Here is a 14260-nt window from a genome sequence, read left to right on the forward strand (position 1 = left end):
TCGAAAGCTAATTCGTTGGGCCTTATCGTCGAAAGGAACAACTCGGAGTTGGAAGTATTCCAAGAGGTTTGCGAATCGTGTATTCTAATCGAGTAAATCGGGATAAGTACGTGTACTTGGGCTCTTACGGTCGCGCGAGCGAGGAGAATAAAAATACGGAAGCTTCAACTCGATTCTTGTTGGCTTGCGAATGGTCGCGTTTACGAACGTCCTCGGAATTTACGTTGACAGAAGAAAGAATAGGATGCTTAATGGATAACGCTTGTCAAAATCGTGGATCGTGCAATTCACACACTCTCTCATCCATGACTAATACCTGCCACTTGGCGAATGAAAATTGGCGCGACGTAAATATGGGACAGCATCGAGATAGATAGACAGACGGAGAGAGAGAGAGAGAGAGAGAGAGAGAGAGAGAGAGAGAGAGAGAGCTCAGAGGGCAGCAAACGTTCGCTCGATTTACACCGCCCGCGCCAACTCTGCACGCGTCTCTTCGTCTCTCCTTTTCTACTCCTCCTTCCCCGCCTCTCTTTTCCTCCTCTCTATCTCTTCCTCTCAGGCCATCTTTAGCCTTCCGAAATAAACCGATGCAGATAAATTAGTTCTAGAAATAAAAGTTGTCGCGTGAATCGGTAAGAGTTTAAAGACCTCTTTATCACGCCCTAGAAATATTTGTCTGGAACGATTATAAGTCGTAGTAAGATTAGCCGCGCGTGGCTTTGCCTCCTTTCCTCTCCCGTTTATCTCTCTAAACTATCTACAAACTCGTTTTATCGATACTCATTGAGTCTAGATTGGGACGAGACGTTACTCGTACTCTTTCGTCATCGTAGATTACACTTACCTGGTATATAAACGCGACAATTAATTGTTCTTATTTATAGAATTGCTGTGTGAATGGAATTGCGAGTACTACGTCCGATAAATACTTTGCTTAAATTTCGTTTGCGTGCGAGTGTATACTTTATCGATCGTTTGATAAAAATTACATGCCGATATCGACGAAACTCATGCGAATATCATTGTATTTTAGATTATAAAAGATCGAGAAAGCAGCCCGTTGAAAGGGACTACATAAAGGAATAAAGGAAGGAGAGAAAAAGTGCCCGTTCTCGAATGGACTGGGATCTATCGAGAATCGTTGGAGGATGCTGCGTTGTCGTATTGGTTTTCTCCGTTGCTGACGGAGAGTGGACGCGCGCGCGTGTGCGTGCGTGTTGAGCGAAAAAGCGTTGACGAGTGATAGTAGAGTGATAGGAAACGCGTGTGCTTTAACCAGAGGTAGGATCGAAGGAGAAAGAAGAAACGGAGATAGAAACGACGATAGAAACGGAACTAGAAGGGAGTAGAGGCTAGTCGCTCGTCATCGTCGCCGACTTCAACCTTTGGCGCGTTCCTTCTTGTCAGCGACACTAGGTGTGCTCCAAGAGAGAGAAAGAAGAAAGCAGGTGATCAAATTGTGCAGAGCGAGAGCGAGAGCGAGAGCGAGAGAGAGAGAGAGAGAGAAAGAGAGAGAAAGAGAGAGAAAGAGAGAGAGAGAGAGAGAGAGAGAGAGAGAACGGCGGCCAGTTGAAACCGGCAACCACGCGGTGGACATGATTATTTCAAAGGATCTCTTCCTCCTTGGCGACCAAGATTATCTGCGCCTTCCCAACAACGAGAAGCGCCAGCAACGGGCAATGGGCCGGCCGATCATCAATGCTCCCAGGTTAGTCCGAGTCTCTTTTTATTACTTTTCTTTTTTTTCTTTTTTTCTTTTTTTCTTTCCTCGAGGGTAAACTCCTTAGAAGATACTCGCTGCCCCGAGAAAGAGCCAACTCTTAATTAGCTCCCTACTAACAGCCGATAAACGATATCGCGGTGTATTAACTGTAACGTACGTACTTACTTGTCTACAATTCGTGAACGGTCCATTAACACTTTTCAAATGCAACGTGCACCGAGTAGAACGCGTTACATATGTAACGCGTTACTACTTATCTAATCTAAATCGCGTGTATCTATTTCATCTGAATTACAACGATTTATATTTATTATTATATGTTACGCACGATATAACTGTCGGGCACTTTAAATAGCCGATCGCCGCACGATAAAGTCTTTATTTCTTTGACAGCTCGTTTGTATTCTAATTGCAAGTTTAGTCGATTTTAATATTTGTCAGATTGCGAATAGTCCGAACGCAAGACCGGTTATCTCGGCAATACTTTCTTATAAGGAGGATCAAAAGGCACTCTTATATCGACATCGAATATTACCGCGCGATAGTCGACGATCTTTCAAAGTTCGTTTGCTCGAAAACGTCGAGCTCTTTCGTCCCAACTTCCCACTCTCTCTCTCTCTCTCTCTCTCTCTCTCTCTCTCTCTCTCTCTCTCTCTCTCTCTCTCTCTTTCTCTCTCCCCTCCCCCCTCTCTACCTCTCGCTATATCTATCTCTCTTGCACGTGCTCTTATCGTCCGTCATAAAAAATTTATCAAAGGCAAATATGGGAGCACGCTGAAACGAGAGTGTAAGTGCAATAAAGTCTCGTCTCGACTCGTCCCATTAACCTTCGCCGTGACATCGACGTCGATCGTTTCGAATTGGCGCGTATTTCGTTTTGCCTTCTCTCGCTTTTTCATTCTCATTATTTCGTAGCAAAGTCGAAAGATCGTTGCTAAAAGGAAACGCGTTCGTTCGTTTGCAGGAGATTAGTTTTTATCGGGCAACACCTCTGACGACGACGACGACGACGACGACGACGATTCTCTTCAGACGTTGCTAATCTCTCAACTTGCTTCATCGTAGTTCCCTGCTCGTCGGCGACCGAACGAATCATTCTTTCGTCACATTGAAATTCGTCTAATTTTATCCGAATAGATGTACAACGACAGAAGGAAGAAGTATCGTTTTCTGGCACACGTGTTCGCTAGTGACCTAGAAATCCACGCGATCGAAAGAAAAATTGGTAGTTTCACCGACGGAGAAAAATCGAGTCTTCCGCTCGGTAGATGAAACCGTTCCAGTTTCCCGTAGAGGTGACCTACTAAGGACCCTCCACTCTCGGCTCGTCAATTTCTTTCCCATATTTCATACTTCTTTCTTTTCACCTTTCTTTCCTCCTTTCTTCCTCCCGCCCCCCTCTACCGCCGTTCCTCCCTCTTCTTTCTGCGCACTGTTACGAGTACGCGCTAAATAGGAGGGTGGGGGGGCGGGAGGGTATATAAGTTTCGTCACTCCTCCCACAGAGATTATCTCTAACAAGAAAGTTTTCCGCGAATTTAATCGTTCGAGTGGTAATACGTTGACGATAAAAAAAAGGAAAAAAAGGGAAAAAAAGAAAAAAAAGGATGAAAAGAAAGAAGGAAAGAAAGGCGGCACGAGACATTCCTGCGTGAATGAAGAACAACTCGAGTCGCATTTTGCCTGGCGTAAAAGTGGAACGAAAAGAAAGAAAAAGGAAGAAGGTAAAAAAAGGCTCGCCGGTATTCCGAGTAAGCTCGGCGGTCGCAAGCCAGCGGTCGAGCGGACGGCCGGGCCGAGAGTAGTAGGCGAGATGAAATCGAGGACGGTGCACGCAGGCAACCGTGCCATTAAGTAGATTGAATATTACCCTATATTCGGTGAACGCAATCAATAGCCTAGAAAAATGTACTATTCTCTCTCTCTCTCTCTCTCTCTCTCTCTCTCTCTCTCTCTCGCTGCTTCGTAAGCTCGGGAGCCAGCGAGAGCCCGCGCGTACGCGTCCTTGAATCTCCTATCAGCTTCGCCGAGTCTAATTTACTACGGAATAACGAAGATAGAGAAGTAGGCACCATCAGGCCTATTCAGTTTGGATTATTCTTCGACGAGTACGATTCGTTGAAATATATAATGATATAATCGGTGATGCGCGAGCTAAGAGCTTGGCTCGTTGTTAGTTACTTAGTACTTACTTCTTCGACGCGTCTCTCAACGATAAGTTGGATAAGGTCGTGCAACGAGATTCGCCGCACGTTTTCCCCCAGACTTTTTCCACGGAAAGTAGAAAAAGTGATTTTCTACGGATATGGGACAGACTAATTCCTCGCCTAGTTTTCGAGCCGAATAAATATCAGGAAAAAAAAAAAGGAAGGGAAAAAGAAAAAACAAAAAAAAATTGGCGGTTCCGGTAGAGCAGAATTCCACGAAAAGACGATTATATTATTCGAGGATCGAACGTTCGTTCCTAGGATGCCGCTTATGATTAGCGAGAAATTTTAATAGTTTCGCCGAGCTTGGAAAAAGTGAAGGGTATGAGCAATGATTTCTCTCGTGAGAGTGACACTGACCTGCTTTGCCTAGACACGACTAAGGAGAGAGAAGAAGAGTTTTCCTTGGGTAAAAACTCACCAAGAATTTCTCCCTCTTGGAAAATTGTTCTGACGCGTATTGCCGTGTCAGAACTGAAATATGAAAATATTCCTTTCCTCTTTTAATGGCAAATATTTTCTGACTATACCTACGTATAAGGAAAGAGAGGGAATAGAAAGATCGATGAAAATGATAGATATAGATCGATGAAATGATAGATATAGAAAAGCGAATATATATCGGGCGATCGAGTGCGTCTTCGAAACGAATCGTTCCCCGTTGGCGCAGGATGCTATGGTCGCGGTGGGCGCGCGGGATGCTGACCTACCTCACGCGAGACTCTCTTCGCTGTGCCCGCTCGTCGAGCAAAGGGGAGCCTCTCGCGGTACGTCGGAGCAAGAGAACGGAGTCAGCACGGAGTCAGCACGGAGTCAGCACAGAGTCAGCACGCAGCCAGCACGGAGCCAGCACGGAGCTTGCTGGCAGGCATTCCCTTCTTCCTAAATCAGTCAGAGCACACGAACGTTGGAATGCAAATGCCTCCTTCCTTTCGCTTCGAACGTTCGGCGCGAGGTTAGCCTTCCACTTTTAGAATTTTCAAAAACAAAAGAGAGTCTAGTTTTAAGCGAATAAAGAACGGGGAGGGAGAGGGATGACCGCGTATGCAAATCTCATCCTTGACTCGAGAAATGCAACTACATATACATAACACTCTCTGTATACTCTCCGTTAGCGGAGACTAACATTGGGACGGAACAACGCGACCGGTATTCCATCGTCTCGTTCTTCCTCTCGGACGGAAAACTTTCTCCCTCGTTCGCTATTACCTCTTTCGGCGCTACTCTCCTCTTATCGGAAACTGACCAAAGGACGGTGGAACATTGAAAATAAATTTTAACGATTCGACGAAAGAAATAATTTGTCAATTTTATAGGGAATGACTACGTGTAAGAAAATATACGGGTAATATACTGATATCGCCTATATGCTATATTATTGCTTACGCTATAAATAAATATGCATAACTATATTATTATAGGTAGATACACGTATATAGATATATAATATCTGGACGAGTACGTCGTAGCGGTGAGTTCTTCGTTATCGTTCCTGTGCCGTCCCAGTTTCTTCGCTTCGATACGCGCAACGCGATGCTTTTGAATGCACGAGCCGCCTCGGCGTGTCGTCGTCCTCGTCACGCATACACGGGCAGGCACGCGTGCACGCTGCACAGTGCACGCAAGCCATAGACGCCACTCATTGTCAGACGCGCGCGATTCCTTAGTCCCGGCGTCGTTGCTCTCGGGCGTTGCATCGACGGGAGCAGCATGTTCAACGATTTTCTTCTTTTTCCTCTTGGATATATCCGAGCGAAGCTCCTCTTGAAATAAAGATGGATCGTCGCGAATCCTTTTCTCTTCCTCGGCGAGCATTACGTTCATCGACGTTTTCAAAGGCTTTAGAAAGGAAAGAAACGAGAAGAAACGAGAGAACGGATAGCCAAGAGTTTCAGTTAAATTGGGGACATAGTTCCTTTCTAGCTGCTTATTACTATGCGACGGTAGCGCGGTTAGTCATCGCCAGATGTTGTCGCGTCGCAAATAAATAGCGAGCTGCCAGCGAACTTCTTCTTCCTCCTTCTTGTCTCTTTTAGTTTTATTCATTTTTCGCATTCCCCTAGTATGTTGTTTAGTTTTATCACGGTCACGTCACTTCTGTCATTTATAGAAGAAACGTATCCCCTATATAAAGATGAAAAAGTAGATATTATCGAGAAAGAGGGTAACAGATCTTGTTCTCGTTAGTTCGATATAGTCTCGGAATCCGAAGTTCCGTGACTGTATCGAATTCCCTTTCGAAGAAACTCCTTCCGAAGCTCCTCGTTAATGCTCCTAACTAAGCTCCGATCTACGTGAATCGCAAACGAAAGTGAATTTTAGTCGCGTTTAGCAAGGTTCTAGCCTCTCCCATTTAATATTCAGATTGGAGAACGTACTTAAGTTATTAAAAGGGGGCGAGAGACGAGGGAGAGATGGGGTGGTAGCAAGGGGTAAAGCGATAAAATTCAATGGCCCCGACGCGCCGCTTGATAAGACGAGCAATATACACATCTACAATCACGGTGATTATCGAGTCGTTACCACTACGTCGCGCACTGACCTTTAGCGCGCGGGGGTCAATTCTCCTCGTCTCTTCGGCCGTGTCACGTACGAACGTAGTCATTTTCTCATGATGCGCTGCAATCGACGCGCCTGCCTCGGTTTCGTCACGCTTTCGCGCCAAGTCCCCGACAACTACGAGATTAACATTGTAAAAAAGGCTTTACAATTACGTGCTTCGAGGAACGTAAGAAGGACAATTTTACTCCGTTGACCGCGTTAAAAAATTTGTCATTTTATGGCGAACAGAGAGAACAGATATCTCGGAGTGAATGCCGAATTAATCTCGCAAATTCTCTCGAAAATATTTCAACTAGAAAATATTAAAATATTTAATATAGATTTTATTTAGATTTTCACTCTCACTCTCAGCCATGTCTCTTTTATCGTATCGAGATGATCGTTGAGACGAACGAAGGGATTATAGGAAGGACCAAAAGTGGAAACGGCTAAAAGTATCGAGGACGAAATCGAAAGAGTGCGAGTGTGTTGCGATCGTGCACGTTGTAACGAGAAGGAGGGCCGCTCGCCGACAGGACGATGTTGGAAAGAGAAAAGGAGTAAAAGAAAGAGAGAAGGACGAGAGAGAAAGAGAGAAGAGAGAGAGACGGAGTCGGGAGATCATTGAACTCTCGAGCGGCAATGTGAGCGTGTGCGTGCGCGGCTGCTGCTGCACCGAGCGTCGTCAAAGTATACTTCGTGTGCCTTCGTGGAGGGAGAGAAAGAAGGTGAACGAAAGGAGGAGGCGAGTGCGAGAGAGAGAGAGAGAGAGAGAGAGAAGAGAGGAGTATAAGGCCAGGCCAGTCAGTAACGATGTCATTAGTTTAGTCAGTCAGCGAGTCAACGAGTATGGTCTTTCGCGAGCGTTTCGAGCGCGCTGGGCCCCTGCGGTCTCGACTTTTTACCGGTCCTGCCTGCCATACTTGAAAATTTGATGAGTATGCTCTCTCCCTGCTTGTCTCTGTCCCTACTGGTCTTCAAAATTTCATCCATAACAAGTTTCATTGGGATTTTCATTTTTTGACGTCTTCTCTAATTTCCTCTCATATTCTCTTCGTATGTAATATTGCAAATGTATAAAACCCGGGATAAATCTTATAAAACTCGAGATCTTTTCGAGATGCAACACTCTCGAAATGAGAAAAAGTCAGATGGGAGGGGGGGGGGGGAGGAGAAAAGAATTGGCAGTCGGGCGAGTGTGCAATGGCGCGTCAACTGCAGTGCACTGCACTATGCACTGTACTATGCACTGCACCGCACCGAACGGCGAGACTCGTCGGCGGGAGAAGTGGGGAGCCGAATCGGACGCGAGTGGAGCGGTTGCGCGTGTGGGTGAGACCGTGCACGTTCTTGCCAGTGCTTTATACACGGCCCGCGGGTCAATGACTTTCCGAGAGCGCATAGTTTGCGCGTACGCTCGAGTGGGATCGTATGCGCGCGTCACTGCTCTTTCTCTCTTTCTCTCTCTCTCCCTCTCTCTCTCTCTCTCTCTCTCTCTCTCTCTCTCTCTCTTTCTTTCTTTCTCTCTAGCTCTCTCGATCGTGCGTTTCTATGCGCGAACGCGATATCACGTATACCTATGTATGCATGTATATACATACATACATACGTATCGTTTCTATAGTAGGTATACGTACTTTTTAAATGCGCCTAGATATAACGACGATGGATATCTTTGAAACTGAAACGGCACGTAGATCAGTATATTATATTCCGCGATTTATATCTTAGAAATAGAGATTCTCGCAAAAGTTTCGTAAGCCCTCGAATTGAGAACTCGGACGTGCTTGTTAAAGAATCTCCGATGGGATAAACAAGCGCGATCGTTGCGATCTTGTGTAATATTCTTTTTCTTTCTGTCTTATAGTGTTAAACGACGAAAGAGAAAGAGAGACAATAACCGATTAAGGCAAAGTTTTCTTCCTTCTATGAAAAATCATAGATATTTCGATAGATTCGAATACGTTCCGATTCGACGAAAAGTGCCGCGCCTTAATGAACGTTACCTCGAAAATATTCTACATAAGGTTACTGACCCAAAGCTTGTTGGACGCTAGGCGACGCGTTTCACGATCTAACAGTCACGCTGATATTACTGTTAGACGATCGTACAAGACTTTCGTTGGTTGAGTAAAGCTGGATAAACGTGAGATCGAACGAAAATAGAATTGATATTCGTTCGAGAAAGGGAATAATCGACAATTTCGTAATCGTGAATGATTTCGAAGGATACGACGTTTTAAGGTTACGACTTAAGAAAAGAAAAAAAACGTTTAGGGAGGAATGAGTCTTGGGAGTAGAAAGAATTACTCGAGTATGGACACGTATGCGTGTAAGTACCTACGTTTGTACTTGGTGCGGCACGAAAGGAGCGACATCGATCGAAGAGCTACTTTCACCAAGGGTGAATGCCTTTCGACTTTATTCTCGCCTTTATTCGCCTTCCTGGCCTTTCGAGAAGATGAAAAGAGTGGCGCTTGGCGGTGTTATATAGAGCGCGTTACCATCGCCGATTACCGCGCTCGCTTCGACTCTCTCGATTCTTCGAGTCTCGAAGAGAAGCAAAACCTGTTGCTTCTTAATGGCTCCTCGAGGAGAGCCGGTGGTGCGTTGTCCTCCGACGACGGTTGATTTTTCTACGCGAGAAGAACGCGACCCGATCGTTTTCCTTCTCTCTCTCTCTCTCTCTCTCTCTCTCTCTCTCTCTCTCTCTTTCCCGCCGAAGAGACATCAGTTTTCTCATTCTTTCCAATTGGCCATTCGTTCGCTCTCCTCGTTGCATCGATATACGCGCTAAAATTGTCCTTCTCCGATCCGGCACTGTCTGTCCTTAAACATCGCGCCGCGATGCCTTCTTTTTTTTTTTTCTTTTTTTTTTTTTTATTATTATTATCTCACCGGCCGTGTCCGTCAAGGAGAGATTCCCTTATCGAGCCATATAAGATCGATTCGGAATCAAAACGACAAAAACGACCATCACCCACGTGCTCTTTTACGAATCCATTTTCGATAGATTTGAGATAATTTGCGAATCGTATCATGAGTGGTAGTTAAAGCTAACTTCTTTTTTTTTTTGATCTTTTATCCCTACGGGCAAGACATCATTACTGTCCCTCGGGTAATAACGAGAGTAGTCAGATCTTGCTAAGCTCTCTCCCTCGATGGTCCGTCCAACTAACGGATTCTCGATGATTCTTACGTCGACCTTCGGAGTCATGGCCGGAAGCGATACGGCTGTCCGAAAGAGTAGCCGTATCCCGTTTTGTCTCGGACTTTCGTTTCGTCGTCTGACCTTCGCCTACGTCGGTCCACGATGTGAGAGAAGGAGTATACGCGTGCCACGAATAGACGAATAGTAACGTTACGGTCGATCGTGAGATCGGACACGTATCGTATTTCGCGCGTTTATATAGATCACACTTAAATGCTCATACTTTTCCATTTTACTCTTAATACTTAGTTAGAAGCAAAGAGACATGTGAGGGCGGGGGCGGGGGCGGGGGCGGGGGTTGGGGGAGTAAAGGAGGCGCCTGCTATCTTAGCTTCTTTCGGTTCGGTTCGGTTCGCTTCGTTTCGCCAAGAGAGAGTCCTTGACTTTTGGAATGCGGACCACTGAGAGAGCTCTCCAGGTACGTCCAGATAGCTCCCGACGAATGAACGCACACGTGCAAACATCTCTTGCACTCTCTCGATCGTTTTCGCTCGTTCGGTCTCTCTTACTAACCGAACGATAAAAGGACTCGGTGCTAAACGATCCGGTACTTTGTCCTGCACCTGCCCTTCGTTTCTCATAACGAACGACGAATTTTTCAAACCTTCTTACACTTTCTAATTCTCTTGGAGTAATAAGTATAACGATAAGATAAGAGGATATATTTATTTCGTACAAATTCGTACATCGCTCGTTTTCTCTTCGGAATAAAAGAGAGAAACGGGCGCGTTGCTACGTTCGCAGCGACATTGACGAGATCTCAAGGTCCAAGTTTTGTCTCGAGACTAGCTACGGCCGAATGAGCGAGCGAATAAGAGAGGAAAAGAGAGAGAGAGAGAGAGAGAGAGAGAGAGAGTGAGATTTCCGACGAAATATCGAATATTTTTTATGAAGACCGCCTAGTGGCCACGTCATCGCTCGTTTCAGAGCGAAGAGAGACGCGCAGGGCACGCGCGAACGAGCGAACGAGCGACCTTGCGTTTGCTTTGCATATACATGATGTGGCTTTGGGCATGGTCGCGCGGGACGCAACCTTGGCGGGAGCATAAAACGAAGGAAGGCACCGTGAGACAGGAGAAGAGAGAAGAGAGAGAGAGGAGGGAGATGGTGACGCCGCTGGATGGATGGATGGGTGCTCGGCAAACGAGGGAAAGGGAGAGAGAGAGAGAGAGAGAGAGAGACCGAGAGAGAGAGAGAGAGAGAGAGAGAGAGAAGAGCTACGTCACGCCACTTTCGGTTTTATCGGCGTATATCCGGTCGACTCTGCGATTTCCTCGCGAGTAACGTCTCTCGAGAATACGTTCCTTCTTTTTTCATCGATGGAGAGGAAGCTCTGTAATCGGTTAAGGTGAACCAAACATGGTTTTCTTTCAATCTTTTATCTCTTATCATTAGCAATAATTTAATATCTCTTGTACGTCCTCCTAAGTTCTCTACACGCGGAAGACCTTTTTCCGCGGACGGTGAACTCGGACAGGGAATCGATACATCGAGACACAGCATATACTCGCGTCGCTTGCTTCGAGGTATGCACATTTCTTGTTGCGGTCGATTAACGTCACTAACAATTACGATCGAATAGCCTGATTATCAATGCGACCAGAAATCCTGTTTATCGATGTAACTTACTATCCGCGTAGATCGTCTTACTATACGCATGACGCGAATCCCGATTGATCGATCGGCTTAGTCGTGTCAATGACTTTTCCTATAGCTCTTTGTTCCATTATAATATATCGTTCGAGGAGTTGGCACAGTCGAAAGATTTTTCGCCTGACAGACGTAGGAGGTGAAGGAGAAGGTGGATCGTTTCGCTAACTTGAGATTCCGTTGGCCGGAATTGATAGCAACGTTTGCGACTGGACTCTGCTGAGACGCAAGCAGGTGCCCGAAACCGAGACCGAAAGTGAGAATTTTAGCGCCTATCAAGGTTGCCGAAACGCAACCTCGGACAAATACGCTTGACGCTCTTGCCATTGACATTCGAGGCGAAGCGACGAGAAAGAGAGAAAGGGTGAATGGATGTATATCGATTTGGGTTGGCCTTGAACGAGAAAAACCAACTAGCGATTCCTCTTTATCTCTATCTCAATCTCTACCTCGCTCTCGCTCTCTTGGTATTGCATCTTTTTTCAAAACAGCAACAGCACGGCGGACACATTGAAAGATGAAGGAGGTAGAGAGGGAAAGGCGAAGGAGGACCGGTAGGAAAGTCGCGGCTTGTTTTTCGGCCGTTGCTGTTCGCCGCCGTTACAGCCACCGCCACCGCCACTGACACCGCCACCGCCGCCGCCACCGCCGCCGCCACCGCCGCCGCCACCGCCGCCGCCGCCGCTCGAGAATAAGCATCGTAAAGATCGAAATTGCTTCTTGGAACGTTTCGACTCGCCAGATGAATCTCTTAAAATATACTCGAAATTCCACGTCCGTCCAATATTTGCACGCTCTCGCAAAAAGTACGCGCGGTCGAACGGATTCGCGTTGCTTGCTGCAATAGCGTCTTTGAATTCTTCAGCTTCGTCTTGAGCCTCCTTCCTTCGTCGAGTTAAAATTTTATTGAAAAAGATCGAGATTAGATGTCTAAGCAACACCCTCGTAGCACGAAAAAGCGTGCATAGGATAGTCAACTTTTTTTTTCGAAGGTGGAGAGAATGGCAGCTTGTTTTCGTGGGAGAGGAGAGAGTGAAAAGGTCGATTAGGACCGAGGAGGAGGATCGGCAGGCTAAAAATATTTGAACGAGCGACAAAGTTTCGCGTTCGGCTGTAAAACCAGGACAATGGCTGCTGCGAAACGAAAACGGGCTTTACACCTTTTTTCTTTCCTTTTATTTTTCCTTTTTTTTCTCTCTTTTTTTTTTAAGCAAACGAACGTTTATCGACACTCTGACAACAACGTCTCGATAATTAATCGTTGTATGATCTTTTCAAATATGAAACAATGAAAAATATCTTTTATTTTTCCTCGATTATTTCGTTTATTCCTTCGACCTATTTCCAAATAAAAATTCTATTCCAGCAATGAAGAGAGCAGCGTGCATCCTAACGGATGATCCCAGCAACAGCGTGGGAAAGTCGTGTGCGTTCGAACGCGACGGAGAAAAACCAGATGCAACTCCCTTTTTACTTTTAAAGCCACTTTCGCCGTCTCCCGATGTCGATGATCCTGATCGCGGTTACCGGCACGACCTACTCGTACTACGATACGAGAAACGTGCTCCCTCCGTGGTTCGACGTTTCTCTCGTGTCTCTTTCATTTTTTCTTTTTTCTCTGTTACTTTTTTCTTTAATTATCATCGAACTTTGATTAATTTTGATGGTAAGTGATTACGTAACGACAAATTTTTATTTCTTTTTCAATAAGTGTTCGAGCATTGGTCCAGAACGCTGCCAAGTTTACGCAAAGTCAGCCATACCTCTCTCTTTCTCTCTCTTTCTCAGATCATTCGAACGTATCGCTTTCCTCTCGTCGTCTTTTTCTCGTTGGACGTCGTTGAACGTTCAGCTGTCGTTGATGGTTTGCGCGGGTGCCGCCACATCGTGGGCGCGGGAGCGGCCGTTCCAACGAGTCAGTGACGAAGAATTAATTGCGCCAAAGTCCTTGGCGTTCTTCATGGACGCACAACCGGGCGATCCTCCTCTTTGTTCGTCTTCGTACCTTCGATCTTCGTCTCTTGAGAGCAGAGGACAGGAGGATATCGATATGCGAGGTGCGTGCGAGCGTGTGTGGATGCATCGGGTGCAAGAATATGCACTCTCTCTCTCTCTTATCCCAACTTCTCCCTAAGCCAAGTTCAAGTTTTTCGGACAAATGGTCTTAACCTCTGTATACGATCGAATCTTAATGTAAAAAGTTTTACGTTCGTGCCTTTAAAAATGGAGGATTTGAAAAAAATTGCAAGTCGATAAAGATCGAACTCATTTAGCACGAACGTCTAGGCGAACTGATCGTTCTCAAAGACGACGGTATTCGCTCTGGCTAAAGCAGAAACGGGACGGAACTTTTGGCTCGGATCCACAAAAGCGAACAAGTCGTGCGGACTCATCGTTTCCCATATTCGTATATTCTTATTCGCTTTCCTTATCTGACTTACGCTTTTTTTATGTTACCTGCTTCGAGTCCTTCAAATCTCGAGTTTATCGTGAATCGAAAACGAAGGTGTTTCGTGAGACGCGACCCAGACAAGCTCTTTCCCTCGTCTTGCCTTCTCTTTTCTTTCTACTATATTATAGTCGTTGCTTTTTGTCCAACGAAAAAACTTTTATGGTCCTATATCTTTTATGTTTCCTAATCTTGAAGTTTAAACTCCGAAAAATCCTCGCTGGAATAGTAGACATAAAAGTCTCGGATCGAATGCCCCGTCGTTTCTTATACGTATACATGTATATATTTCTCTCTCACGAACTCGATCGCACAAACTAATTGGGAGAACAGTAGAATCCGAGTGGAATAAATTTTGTCGATTAATGGAACGGCCGGTTCCTCTTTAACTCGTCATCCACGATTTACAAGGTCGAATCGATTGCACTTAACGATCGGTCATAGAAAATGCATTTCTTATTTCTGTATAATCAAGTAAA

The 14260-nt window shown here is 45.6% G+C and overlaps 2 protein-coding genes across 2 annotated transcripts in view; both read left to right on the forward strand.

Annotated features, from left to right (window-relative positions):
* Window positions 1–14260, forward strand: part of LOC124429053 (carbonic anhydrase 7-like) — a 393187-nt gene that overhangs the window by 268238 nt on the left and 110689 nt on the right. The gene's annotated exons all lie outside the window — the stretch shown is intronic.
* LOC124429033 (ABC transporter G family member 14) overlaps window positions 1–14260 on the forward strand; it is a 43839-nt gene that overhangs the window by 2172 nt on the left and 27407 nt on the right. The window contains exon 2 of the mRNA XM_046973760.1: window positions 1034–1708. Within this exon, the coding sequence (XP_046829716.1) occupies window positions 1596–1708 (113 nt within the window). The 5' untranslated portion in view covers window positions 1034–1595. The remainder of the gene's footprint in view (window positions 1–1033; window positions 1709–14260) is intronic.

This window comes from Vespa crabro, chromosome 14 (assembly GCF_910589235.1).
Source record: "Vespa crabro chromosome 14, iyVesCrab1.2, whole genome shotgun sequence".
NCBI lineage: Eukaryota > Metazoa > Arthropoda > Insecta > Hymenoptera > Vespidae > Vespa > Vespa crabro.